The sequence below is a fragment of the Rhododendron vialii genome, chromosome 11a (genome assembly GCF_030253575.1).
Source record: "Rhododendron vialii isolate Sample 1 chromosome 11a, ASM3025357v1".
Lineage (NCBI taxonomy): Eukaryota > Viridiplantae > Streptophyta > Magnoliopsida > Ericales > Ericaceae > Rhododendron > Rhododendron vialii.
Genome location: NC_080567.1, coordinates 37742760 through 37757297, shown reverse-complemented (window position 1 = coordinate 37757297; position 14538 = coordinate 37742760). Strand labels below are relative to the sequence as shown.

General features: G+C 35.7%; 1 protein-coding gene across 2 annotated transcripts; it reads left to right on the top strand.

The window, feature by feature from the left end:
• Positions 1-3817: 3817 nt before the first annotated feature.
• On the top strand, positions 3818-10296 carry LOC131307993 (SH3 domain-containing protein 2-like). Of its 2 annotated transcripts, XM_058334769.1 has the most exons (10): positions 3818-4221; positions 6273-6392; positions 6572-6641; positions 6740-6891; positions 7918-8019; positions 8223-8420; positions 8538-8600; positions 8789-8938; positions 9070-9144; positions 9857-10296. In XM_058334769.1, exons 1-10 carry the CDS (start codon positions 4162-4164, stop codon positions 9971-9973), a joined length of 1107 nt encoding a protein of 368 aa, XP_058190752.1. In that variant the 5' UTR covers positions 3818-4161; the 3' UTR covers positions 9974-10296. The 2 variants fall into 2 exon arrangements, with proteins under 2 accessions (XP_058190752.1, XP_058190753.1); XM_058334770.1 differs by lacking the exon at positions 9070-9144 and having other exon boundaries at positions 3920-4221.
• The last annotated feature ends 4242 nt before the right edge of the window (positions 10297-14538 follow it).

Sequence of the window (14538 nt, the reverse complement as noted above, 5' to 3'; positions counted from 1 at the left end):
GAATATCGTAAGATTTGATATCCTAATAGTTTAGATCGATCATTCTAACAAAAAATTAAAAAATAAAACTTAAGCTAAAATTGGTCATACTTTTGACAGTCATACTCAACCCATTTCACCTGAAAAGTTCGAACCCAAATCCTTGTCTTGAGACAGTTGGATAATTAATTTTTTTAGTGAACTCTCATTCATCCACGGAAAATTGGAGGGATTTTGATTTTTTGTATTAAATTTTTTAGAGAGAGAATTTGATTTCGAGAAATATTTTGAGAGGAAATTGCAATTGTATTAAAAAATTTGGGTATAGTACTTACTTTTTGGTGAATTTCTTGGATGAAAATTTTGAGCGAGAATTTCATTTTTAGTTTAAATTTTTGAGGTATTGCATAGGGAAAAATTAAATTTTCAAAAAAATAATATGGATGGAATTGAAAATTAAGATAATATGGCAGAAATTTTAAAATTTTAAAAAATAATATGGCGGAAATTAAAAATAATTTTAGCTTAAATTTCGTACAACACATTGTGCTAAGATAACGACAATGTATTATATTGTTACTGAATTTGTGATTTTTTAAACATACATTTTGTTTGGGTATAATTGTTATTGATTGTGGTACGACAAATTTTGATCTTATTACCGAATATTTTAATCGATTTCCTGTGGTACGACATGTTGTGGTAAGAAAACGTAAATTTATGGTATTGTCATAACAATTGTGGTTTGTTATATAATTTGTGGTATTAACATATGTTTTCATTTGATACGATATATTGTGGTAAGAAAATGACAATTTTAGGTGTTGTCATAACAATTGTGGTTATTTTATAAAAAATTTGGTATTTTACAAATATTTTTGGCTTGGATATAACAATTATTGATTCTGGTACAACATATTTTTATTTTGTTACGAAATATCATACAAGTCAAAGAATTTTTGATACGACTCATTGTGATAAGATAATGCCAATTTATGGTGTTGTTATAACATTTTTTGATAGCATTATTTAATTTTTGATATTGTACGCATATATTTGGTTGGGGTACAGGTATTATGGATTCTGGTACGAATATTTATGGTTAATAACAATATTTTTAAATTATGGGTACGTAATATACTAATGACTTGTTCAACAGGTAAATTTTAAAGTACAAGTCGTAACTAGCATCATAAATATGCATTAAAAAACCAAAAATCGGTATAATGAAAATCACAAATTGACATAATTTAGACATACAGTATACCTTATGTACCATAGTTTTCTTCTAAAAAAGAACCATTGTATCCACACACAAAATTTCGGAAAATTGAAATTTGATACTTCATGTAAACTACTTTTAGAAAGTATCGAAGACACGGACAATTACTAGTCCGGATATATTTGGATCATCGGAATGTTAGATGAGAATGACTCTCTTTATTTTGCTGCTTATGATTGAAAAACTCATCATCATAACTCAGCCAAACAATTAGCGTTATATTCCATGTAAAATGAATAGTACCGCCGAGAGGCCTTTGGCCATTGGGCTGGCATCGGGTACTTGAAAAACGAAGGTAAGGAGTTCAGCTTTTCTCTTAATGTACTAATTTTACTATTTTAATACTAATACCTTACAAAATGATGTTTGGTGGATTCACAAATTGACATTTTATCTGTTACATTGTATGTGGAATTGCACTGTGAATTGTTTAGTTTAAGGAGTTTTTTTTTTTTTTGAAACACAGTCAATTCATTTCATAACAATGCCCGAAGGCAATACAGATTTCATCAAAAAATACAAGAATGAGTCAAAACTATTTAGACTTTGACACAGACACCCCCTGGAAAGCAAGACCGGCGAACTCGCCAGATGAGAACCAATCAAGGAAGCATATACATACTCAATTTTGTTATTTATTTATATGAGAAACGGAGCATTCATTCTTTAATTATTGTAGTAGCTTATTTGGTAAGTTGGTTTGAATTGGAATTAATGATGGAAACTGATTTTAACACTCTTTTTTTTTACTATCTAAGCTCCTTTTTTGTTTTGTTTTTGTGTGAATTTACTACATTACCCCTTCATGTGTGGATAAGTGAACTTATAAAAGGGTAATAAAGTAAATTCACACGAATAAGAACAAAAAAAAAACGAGTGTGAAAAACACTACCCTTAACAATTATCCAGAATGAGAGTAACATAGCATTTTCTTGTTGACGCAATTTGTTTTTTTACATTCAATGTTCATACAAGTCAGCTCAATTGGCTAGATTTTAATCACGTAATTCTTCAAAATACTTTACACTTCTGCACTCAATTCTCACACGGTCACATCATACTTGTGCTCGAGTTATGTGACTTGGGGCTATCTCCTACATCTCACCAAAAGATCAATAGTTTGAACTCTCGCCGTTGAAAAACTATTAATTGTATTTGTTGGTAGTATTTATCCTTTTAATGAGAATATTAGTTGGGACGAGCAGATAGCGATTGCGGACTTATTTGTCAATGTGGCTGTAGTTTTTATATTTGTGTTCTCCTGCCGCTTGTAATAAAAAAAATCACCTTACATAAGCACATACATTAAATAAATAAAAAATATTGTACTAAAAGAAATATGTTTGAATTGGAATTAATGATGGAAACTGATTTTAACACTCTCTTTTTTTTACTATCTAAGCTCCCTTTTTGTTTTGTTTTTGTGTGAATTTACTACATTACCCCTTCATGTGTGGATAAGTGAACTTATAAAAGGGTAATAAAGTAAATTCACACGAATAAGAACAAAAAAAAAACGAGTGTGAAAAACACTACCCTTAACAATTATCCAGAATGAGAGTAACATAGCATTTTCTTGTTGATGCAATTTGTTTTTTTACATTCAATGTTCATACGAGTCAGCTCAATTGGCTAGATCTTAATCACGTAATTCTTCAAAATACTTTACACTTCTGCACTCAATTCTCACACGGTCACACCATACTTGTGCTCGAGTTATGTGACTTGGGGCTATCTCCTACATCTCACCAAAAGATCAATAGTTTGAACTCTCGCTGTTGAAAAACTATTAATTGTATTTGTTGGTAGTATTTATCCTTTCAATGAGAATATTAGTTGGGACGAGCAGATAGCGATTGCGGACTTATTTGTCAATGTGGCTATAATTTTTATATTTGTGTTCTCCTGCCGCTTGTAGTAAAAAAAAATCACCTTACATAAGCACATACATTAAATAAATAAAAAATATTGTACTAAAAGAAATATGTTTGAATTGGAATTAATGATGGAAACTGATTTTAACACTCTTTTTTTTTTTACTATCTAAGCTCCCTTTTTGTTTTGTTTTTGTGTGAATTTACTACATTACCCCTTCATGTGTGGATAAGTGAACTTATAAAAGGGTAATAAAGTAAATTCACACGAATAAGAACAAAAAAAAAACGAGTGTGAAAAATACTACCCTTAACAATTATCCAGAATGAGAGTAACATAGCATTTTCTTGTTGACGCAATTTGTTTTTCTACATTCAATGTTCATACGAGTCAGCTCAATTGGCTAGATCTTAATCACGTAATTCTTCAAAATACTTTACACTTCTGCACTCAATTCTCACACGGCCACACCATACTTGTGCTCGAGTTATGTGACTTGGGGCTATCTCCTACATCTCACCAAAAGATCAATAGTTTGAACTCTCACCGTTGAAAAACTATTAATTGTATTTGTTGGTAGTATTTATCCTTTCAATGAGAATATTAGTTGGGACGAGCAGATAGCGATTGCGGACTTATTTGTCAATGTGGCTGTAGTTTTTATATTTGTGTTCTCCTGCCGCTTGTAATAAAAAAATCACCTTACATAAGCACATACATTAAATAAATAAAAAATATTGTACTAAAAGAAATATGGAAGACAAAAAGAGTAGTGCAAAAATGAACTTTCCTAATTATTGATTTGTCTCAAATGTTCTACGCGTATTTTCAAGTTTAATTACACGAATAAAAAAACAAGTTCGAAATTGTCTGACAGAGCATTTCCATCGAGTTTGTTTATTCGGCGGGACAAATCTCCGACGATCTCCCCGAAGTCCCCTGATCAATCAAATCCATCCCAACAAATCTCTCTCTCTCTCTCTCTCTCTCTCTCTCTCTCTCTCTCAAGAACCTTCTGTTCGTGAATGGAAGCAATCAGGAAACAAGCCACCAAGCTAAGGGAACAGGTCGCCCGCCAACAGCAGGTCCTCTCCCTCTTTCTCTCTCTACATTTATCTAAATTTTATGAAAGCTTTTATATCCACTATAAAACCCTAATTTGATCCATGTAAGTTCTTGTCTTTGTAGATCCGTTGGAAAGTCTTAGTCGTGAATTCTGAAAAAAAATTTCCCCTGTCGATTCATGGTGTTATATCCGTTGCTTAGGGGTGGATGAGTTGAATCAAAGAAATCATTTTTATAGTTTTGATCTCGTATGAGTTGATTCTTTTCGGTTTGATAGGGTTAGATTTCATGCTATTCCCTAATAGTTGCAAGATTCAGAATTGTGTCAAATGGTCAATGTAATTCAGTTGAATTTGGAATTTCAGGTAAGTCTATAGAATTTTGATTGCCACAGTATTAGATTTAATGATTTTAACTTCTGAGTACTTATCAAAATAGAATTCGTCGTACTTATCCGATGGGGATTTCATGTGCTGGGAGTGGATACATTGTACAATAAAGACATCGACAACTATTGTTGATAAAGTTTAAGAACCGGTTCGGCATGTTATCGTTGGTTATGGTTTCTTTGTAAGATATATGTTGTGGTGGTGAGATTTGACAAAAGATATTGCCAGATAATCCGGGACTGCTAGGCTGGGCAGAGGGCAAACTGTAGAGTGGGCCCATGTTAGTTGATGGAGTGACTTGCAGTGGATCTATGCTTCTCTTTGTGGAGATCAAGGTTTCCATATTAGGCATTTAATGAGATTTGAGACCTTATTGATTAAAGTCTTTGTGATACCTCAGCTTAAATATGGTCTATTAGCTTGAGAAATCTCCTAGTACATGTCTTGGATGTTGTAGGCTATTTGAACAATTAAGAAGACTTTGCTATCCTTTGGCTGGTTTAAATCTGTAGTGAGACCACATAACCACAGAGGTCCCATTCAATTTTATGGCATTTCAATCTAGAAGCTACTGTCTTGAATGTAGTCATTTAACAAAACAACAGGTATCTGAAAGGTCTGTAAAAGTTTCCATTTGGATAGATTTTGGGAAGGAAAATGATAATCACCATCGTAATGTCTAGAAAGTATATTGCTGTCTGTGAAAAAGTGCATGGATCATCCGTGAATGTGTATTGGTATCCGTGAAATATGTACAGAAATTATAACTGTTTAAGCATTATATGAACATCGTCGGTGGTTACAAAGTCATTTTAGAAATCCTGAAATAAACATGGCTTGAACTATGACGAAGTTTTCCATTTATCTCAATGACTTTTACCTTAAGCGATGGATTCTGAATTCGAATCCTATAGAGTATGGCCATTCAAACTAACTAGAATGTCTAATGAATCCTATAGATGATGCTAGCAAGTCTAATGATGGATAATACAGAGTTAGCGTGGTTATGAAATCTTTGTTGAGCCAAGTTTTTTGTTTTACCTGGTGTATAAGGGAAAATATGGACTACTTGGATTGACATTGTTGGAGTCCGGTGGGGTAGTGTTATCAGTTAGGTGATTTGAAAACTGGAAAATAAATTTAAACTCTGTATATCTATATATGATGAATGCCATTGTAGTTGGTTCTGTGACTTCTGTCACAAATTTCAGTTTGATGCTGTAGCGTGCAAAATCATTTTTTTCAGACACTGACCTCTTTCTCTGGAAAAAAATTGAATAGACAAATGTAATCAAACTAATGAGTAGTCAGAGCTGTTTTAGGTTGCTTAATGCTGTCGACAAATCACTCTATCGTGATAATATCCTATATGTCATGGTTGTAGGGGTTGCATTGCCTGTATGTTTAGATTTGTGTGTCATATCATAATATCTGGTTCGTACTTCATACTTACCAATGACATCTGATAGAGCATTTGTAAGAAGGGAGGAACATCTTTTTACATCCTCCATGGCAACCTAAAGCAATTGGTTGTTATTACTTGACTTAAGGAGTATGATGATATCTAGTGCGTAGGAATAGTTAACCAAGAAATAATAGTATGCAATGGACGTTGGGGTTCTTCCCTATGTTCCATCCCACCCAATTCATAGCATGAATGTTGATTTCCTGGAGTTATTTAGGCTGTCTTTAAGCAGTTTGGGGCTGGAGGATATGGTTCAGATAACGTTGTTCCTGACGAGGCAGAGCTCCAGCACCATCAGAAACTAGAGAAACTTTACATCTCTACGAGGGCTGCCAAGGTTATTGAGACTCTCTCTCTCTCTCTCTCTCTCTCTCTCTCTCTCTCTCTCTCTCTCTCTCTCTCTCTCTCTCTGTGGGTGGGTGTCTGTGCGTGCTTGCATTTGGATGGATTCTCAGAGTCTCACCTAACAGTGGAAATCTTTTGTTTGTTCCTGAAGATGTTTTCTCATGTTTTCAGCATTTTCAAAGAGATATTGTTCGGGGAGTGGAAGGTTACATTGTTACTGGGTCCAAACAAGTTGAGATAGGTGTGTTGGTGAAGCTTTGATGTATTGTATTGGTATATTGTTTCATGCCAGCCAAGGAGTTGACGTTTGTATTCTTGTGATTTACTACGTGTTTCCAGGAACTAAGTTGTCAGAAGATAGCAGGAAATATGGCACAGAGAATACATGCACCAGTGGTAGTACATTATCAAAAGCTGCATCAAGTTTTGGACGAGCTCGTGCTCAAATGGAGAAAGAACATGGAAATCTATTAAAATCCCTTGGCACTCAGGTTTGTTGATTTTTCCTTATTTCCACCAGATTTCAAGGTACTGTAGAAATTAGGCACCATGAATAGTACAGCAAAATATGTCTTTCTCACAATTTGCAAATATGACTTTATTTTTGCAATATTTCTCTTGTTTTAATTTTGTGGGCTCATCGAAACAATTGATATGCCTCCATTCCAAATGGCACTTAGTTGAGAAAGATCTTACATTTTTGGAACAAACTTAGGTTCTGTCCACTTTATTATTCCTTATGGATAGATTGGCATTTTTCCTCATCAACTATGTCCCCAGTGGTTTCCATAATCCAGTATTATCAACAGCATTGCTTTGGCTGATTCTGATGTTGCAAGCCAAGATAGGGAAGTATATAAGCTCCCTTTCCCTTTTGAATTTTTTTTGATAAGTAATAAGTTCATTGAAAAGGTGTCAAGGGATGACACCCATGTACCTTTCTCTTTTGAAGGTGAAGTTATCTATTTTCCTTTTGCTTTCTGATGGTACTATCATACAAAATAGGGTAATGATTCAAGATTAATTTTGAATGTATTCCTTATATTCTTGTGCGGTTTCACCCAAACAAAGTGAGAGGCACCCACAAACTATTCCTATGGAAGACTTTTCCATTCCTCCTCCTATTCCTTTCTTGCTTCCTTCCACCTTACCAAACGACTTGGAAGGAACGCACAATCTATCTATTTTAAGGATGGCTTAATATTGAAATTTTAATGGGGCATAAGTTGGGCACAATGTAAAACAATTAAGTCAAGCTTGAGTTGCTGCCTATTTGGCTTGTCTAAAATTCCAAGTAGCATTTGATTTGTGTAGGATAGTTTAACGATGATTTTCCAATTTCATGGGGGAGATTCCATAAAAAAACCAACGTTTCATACTGTTTTGGCATTGGTTGTCTACTAGCTTATTTGAAGTAGCTCAAGTAGAAGTATTATATATTAGAATGGCTTTTGGGACAATTTCATTTATTGGCCTTTAGTTAAGTCTTCTCATGCTTCTGATTCCTCTTTAATTAGGTCGCAGAACCATTGCGAGCAATGGTAATAGGGGCACCACTAGAAGATGCTCGTCATCTTGTTCAACGTTATGATAGGGTTCGACAAGAGGCTGAATCTCAGGTATTTCATTTATGGCATTTTACTACGTTGTTGGGGTACACTGTATTTTCTTCATACAGTTCCTTACGGTGATGTGCTTCAACATCAATTGGTTTGGTGGTTCTTACATGCAAATTTGTTGTCTAGATTATATTGGAATTGCTACATGTCATCTACGTTTCCTCTTACAATCTGGTGATTTTGTTTCTCCTGAACCTAGATAGGCTATTGAAGTTTCCAGACGTCAAGCAAAATTCAGAGAAACAGGGAACCCTGACGTGGCTTTGAAACTTGAAGCTTCTGAAACAAAACTACAAGACCTGCAATCAAACATGGGAATGTTAGGTAAAGAAGCTGCTGCAGCAATGTCTGCTGTTGAATCTCAACAACAGAGATTGACTCTACAGCGGCTTATAGCCATGGTAATGCAATCTGCCCTCTTGTTTAGCCAAAGTTTTTGTGCATGTAGCAGTCTCTATGTGTATGGAATCAGATTTGGAAACTTACCTTTGTTGGATTCTCCCCCGATTGTTTTCAAGGTTGAATCAGAACGAACTTATCATCAGAGAGTTCTTCAGATACTTGATCAGCTTGAAGGCGAGGTATGCAGTTACTATGATCTTTCAAACCCACTAGACCCCTTCCTTTTAAATCCTTTACCATTCATCTAGTCCACCCATTTTATTGAAACTTTATGTTTTACCACTCATCTAGTGTACACATTTTATTAGAACTTCATCTTTTTCCGCTTGAGAATCTGAGAGAAGTCCCTATTGTTGTTATTTGGCAGATGATATCAGAGCGGCAAAGAATTGAAGCACCTCGTAGTCCAAGTATGGACAGCATGCCCTCGCCGCCATCATACGGGGAAGTTAATGGTGTTTTTCCTTCTCCAACACCAAATGGATCAACTGACAGCATGGGTTACTTTTTGGGAGAGGTAAGTGTAGATAAACCAGAATTGTTTTGACTTAATGATTGTCTGAGATTCTGAGGAAGCGCTGCAGTATTTGTCGCTTCTGTTTGAAGGGCTCCATTCATTGTATATTCCATTCTTTCACTTTGTTGCAGGTCATGTACTCATATCAAGCTGAATCCGATGTGGAGCTTAATTTGTCAATTGGTGATTATATTGTTGTTCGAAAGGTTTGCAGTGCATGAATTGACCCTGTGATATATTTCTCTTCACATAGTTCTAAAATTAGTGCATCCTTATTTTCCAGCACCTATTTGAATTCCTGCTATTCTGCTTCATGCTTAGCTTACTCATGTCTTTTTAATTCAGTAGCTCGAGGAATTGAGACAAATGTGTGGCGAGGAGTTTATCCTGGAATAGCATAATAGCCAGTTGTATTTATCTACTGTCGTATAGATTATAATATGCATAACAGGTTATAGTAGTTTAAAATTGTCCACTCATTTACTTTGTTGCCAGTGATTTCATCACATTGTTTTGTGTAACCAGATTTATGCAGCTGGGACAGTTGGTCTGGGTACTTATCAAGTTCTCACAAAGTTTTATCAATGTTCCAAGTGTAGGAAAATTCCTCTTGTCTAAGTTACCTGTTCACTCCCTTTTAAACTTCGAGTGACGGGTATATAAATGCCAGAGGGTGTGAAATGTATTATTCTCCCGTGGCTGTGGTGGTAGTCATCTTTCCTTTGTTATTCTGTTCAGCTTTAACCAGGTCTTTTGATGGTTCAATACTTGCACAATGTTTTTGCAGTACATTGTTTTCTTCTCGATTTGCTACTGCTTTTGAAGCAAAAAATTGCTGCTAATATTTTCCTTCTGAGCGCTTATGAATTTGTAACTGATTGTAGTGCTCCAGCTATTCATGTTCCACGGTTTTGACAGGTGTCAAACAATGGCTGGGCCGAAGGCGAATGCAAGGGGAAAGCCGGTTGGTTTCCATTTGGGTATATTGAAAGACGGGAACGTGTTCTTGCTAGCAAGGTGGCTGCATTGTGTTGATGAATTTCAACAAATGTTTGTATCCACCTATTTTTGGGTCTCTCCGCATGTGACTTGCCTGCTTTGTGTTACATGTTCAATATGGTTGCGATCGGTGTATGTGCATTCTTTTTGTAGTTAAACTTCATTGTTGTAGAATTGGATTGAAAGATACTATTTGATGAGTTCTGTTGCTTTTGACTTATTATTCATAGTCAGTAGACTCACTCTTTCTTTCTGGCTGAATTTTCTGGTTGCCCTTCCAACTGTTTGTATTGTATTTCCTGTGTTTGAATGTAACAATGGACCAAGGAATTATATATTTATTGAACAATTCAATGTCACTTGCAAGACTTTGAGTAGGGCAGTAAAAGAGCTAAATCGAGCTGAATATTAGAATTTTCAATTTCGTTCATTAAGTTTTTAAGTGAACTTGAACTCGAGCTGAACTCAAAGAAAATTCGACGAGCCGAGCTTGCCTAGCTTTGAGTCGAACTCAAGCTTATTCACGAGCCTTAACAAACCAATTATACCATATATTTATGCCCTCACGTGGGTCTAAAGGTACAAATAAAATTTTACTCCATTATTATTATGTACATAAATACATGAAATTTTTATTATGTACATATACAAAATTCTCATAAAAATTCCATGATATACATGTATTTCAGGTTCACGAGCCTAATCGAACCGAATATTGCGAGGTTCATATTTGGTTCATTATGATTCAAGCTTAAAATTGAGGCTTGAGTTCAGTTCATTTAGTAGACAAATCAAACTCTAACGAACCTTTTCTGAATAGAACCTTCTCGAATAGTTCACGAACGGCTTAACAACCCTAAACATGAGGTACCATTAAGTAACATCCCAATTTCCAGAGAGCAAACCATTAAGAAGACATTAAGAAATGTTCCCACTTCCCAGAGAAAACGAAGAAAACATTGGATTCCGAAACTATTAAGAAAAATTCTCAGATAACAACATCCTGATTTCCAAATCATAACTGCAAAATCCTAAATCCCAGAATTCACTTTGTTCACTTACACTTTTTCGAGAATTTTTTTTTACTCTCTACACGGCTTTCAAAAGGTTTATCGATCTATTTCTCACTATCCATTACATTAAAAAAAAATCTCAAAGCGTGACGAAACGGTAGAGCAGGGCGTCGGGGATGACCTGCAGAAAACAAAAATTAAAGATTATTGAACATTAAACTAAGGCGGCTGATTTTGCCATTTCCTTTTTTGTTAACGTCATTCCCCTGCAAGTGTATTTTTAGTGCAAAAATATATTTACAGTGGAGTGGCGTTAACAAAAAAATAAGTGGCAAAATCATTTCCCTCAACTAAAACATAAATTAAAAATTATTGAACATTACCCAGAGAGCAACAAACATAGCAACTGGAATCACGGCCAAAACAGAATAGAAGAAGGAATGGTAGAGCGCGAAGCTGACGGCGGTAATGGCTGCCTGTAGAACCACGAGGAGGCTAACCGCGCAAATCAGATGCTGATCCCCGAACAACGCGACGAAGGACAGATACAAATAAGAGGCTGTATTTATTTCTTCTATAATATTGGGTTGTGAATATACACATGGAAATGATTTTTGATTAACTACGTACCCGGTCAAAATCATGTGCCAATCCCATACCTGTCCGCGGTAATCTCACATTCCAGATCAAAACATACGGGAAGACTGATAAATTTTGATGTATATATACTTTGTTACGGGGTAAAATTCACTAGTGAATCCAAAAGACCTGAATATGATTGCTCAAGCGTTAGATCTCCTTAGACTACAGGGAAAGATATGCAAACATGACTCTGAGTACAACGAATAGTACGAAAATCTGCATTGAGATTAGAGTGTAGTCAGATAACTTCCTTCGGTTAAAACATGATGTGGGAAAATCGACATAAAAGCTCACCAGAGCCGGATTATATCTTGGTTCGCTCTGATTATGTAAAGATTTCCTGGTGGAACCAAAGTAAATGGTAAGACAGTGATGAGCCTCGTTAGTGGAAGACAACTAAAAAACTCAGCAAACCTTTGGTTTAGGTTTCCTGATTCCCAGCAAATTTTCAGAACGGCTTCTATATATCCTGCTTAATGTTATCGTAGCATTCGGGTCATTCTTGTCAGCCTACAAATGTAGCAAGTCTTCATTGGGTGGAAATACCATAGACCTATGAACAAAACTAAGATAAAATCTACATGCAGAACAGTGGGTGGGACATGGGAAGAATGCTCAAAGTGAGCTTGAACATGAAGAAATACAAGCAGGCACCCTAAGTGGAACAAGATATGGCTCCAGGGTTCATTTTGTTTGCGCGCCTAGGAGTAATACGTCAAGAAAGCAGAAAGATTGTTCCCCCTAGCCAGTAAATCTAGCTACCTTAAGAAAATTATGCACACTGTACCTTTGACTTCAGCATGCAAGAAAAATCGTAGAAAGCAACATAGACATCTGACATTGTTTTTGTCCGGTCAACGACTTCTGCAGCGAGACCTAGAAAAGACAAGAAGAGAATATAAGAAACAAACAACCATGATACGGAGGAACTGTGCGTATGTGTTTATATAGCCGATTTCATTTGGCACAAGATAGAAATTCGTGCTAAAAGTCTAAAAGCTAGATGAGATTGATGTAAAATAAGGCCAAGCATGACTTGCCCCATTCTCGATTTTTTATCAAATTAAACCATATGAAGAACCAACAGTTGAACTAGCAAATACTCGACATGGCACAAGGTATCTAGCTAGCTCAGATGACTGCAGAAATAGAAGATGAGGTGGGGCACAATTGAGGATTTCAATCTGATACTAACAGCAATGCATATGATCAATCTGAAATATTTATCCTTCAAAGATGTATGCTTAAAATTTGTACTAAATGGAGGCACCCTTTCTCGGCGAAGAATCTCTTCAGTGTCTGAGATGCTGCTTCATGCCATAGGTAATCATATATACTCTACTCTATGCATTTTGACTAAAACCTAATGTAATAGATAGGTTCTAAGGCGATCAGCGAGAAAATAAAACAAGCTTATCAGATAAAGGAAATAAATGTTGGAAGACATGAAAAAGAACGAGAAGCTATCCATTAACTTGGACGGGCTCAATTACGCGCAGCATGTTGAGTGCTGAAGGAGAGGTATCTTACCAGGCCTCATTTTTACTACACCTCTGAAGACCTCAACATTGTTGTAGCATAAAGCTATGGTTAAAATCGCGATGATCTGGTAACATCTTGGAAATAAGAAATGTTCAGACAAGGGAAATCCGTATCTTGAGAGCATGCAAAGTCGATTTAAAGCTGCACAGACGAAGAGTTTACATCTAATATTGACTAACTTCCATATGAGTTAAATAGGAAGTGATTGTATTTCATATCCCAGGATTAAGTTGTGCTATGTTTGGTTAACAGGAGGTCAACTAAATCTTACCTCGGCAGCGTAGGGAGGATAATCCAACAAAAAGTCCACCTATACAGATTTTGTGCACAGATCATGGTGTGGGGCCCACTACGGGTCCCACACAAACGATACTCCCAACCATTTACGTTACGACAAATTTTGCGATAGGAACATTATTCAGTTTGGTCGGATAGTTGGGAGACAAGGAATTACCCACATTGTGCAACTCTTTTTGCACTGTCTCAAAGACAGTCTTTTAGTGTCTTTTTTATCGCCATTAGTGAACTTTTTCAACTTTGATCTATCTACATGTTTTTTCGATTCCCCTCGTCGAGTCGGACGCTAGGAGAGATTATCAAAAAGACGGTGTCAAAAGTTTGGTGAAGAAGTTTTTTTATAACCGGATGTCCAAGCCAACTCCCGCATACCAACAGAAAGAAAGGGAAAAAAAAAATAAAGAACTCCTCTAAAGTGGCCATGGAAATTACCAAGGACGGACACAAAATCTGAGCCAGGCCAACGGGCTTCGACGGTCATGTCGTGCATACAATCAATCAAGTTGGGTCAACAAAGCCCATAAAGTTCTCCCAAAGCCCAAAGTCTGCTCTGGTCATCCCCCAACCCAAGTAAGAAAGCAGAGGGACAAATTGTCAAGTAACTCTTTAGATTGTCTGCTTGTGCTTACAAGACAAATTTGACTTTAACCCTATTGACATTCGTGCAAGAAACAGCTCAAAAAGAGAACCAAAAAAATGAAAAAAGCTATTTGTTGTTGCCTGCTTTGAGTAGGAGAACACGAATATTCTTTCTTTGGTTGCTTATGATTTAGGATACGTCTTTCACAGGGTTGCAAAGGAGCCAAGTAATGGTGTGTTCAAATTTGTTTGTCACATTATTAATAAGTTCAAGTTCGAGCTCAAACTTAACGAGTTCAAGTGCCTGAACGAACCAATAAAATACTAATTAATTTAAATACATGATCTTTGACTACACTCAGTACATCAATATAATTTACTATGATTATAAAAGAGGTGAAGGCCAAGAAAACTGATCTTTTAGTAAACGAAATAGAGTAAGGTTTGGCCTAATAAGTTAAATGGCTTATTTTTTTTGTTCTTGTTTTAAAAGATTTGCATTTATTAATTTTTAGTCAATTTTTTTTA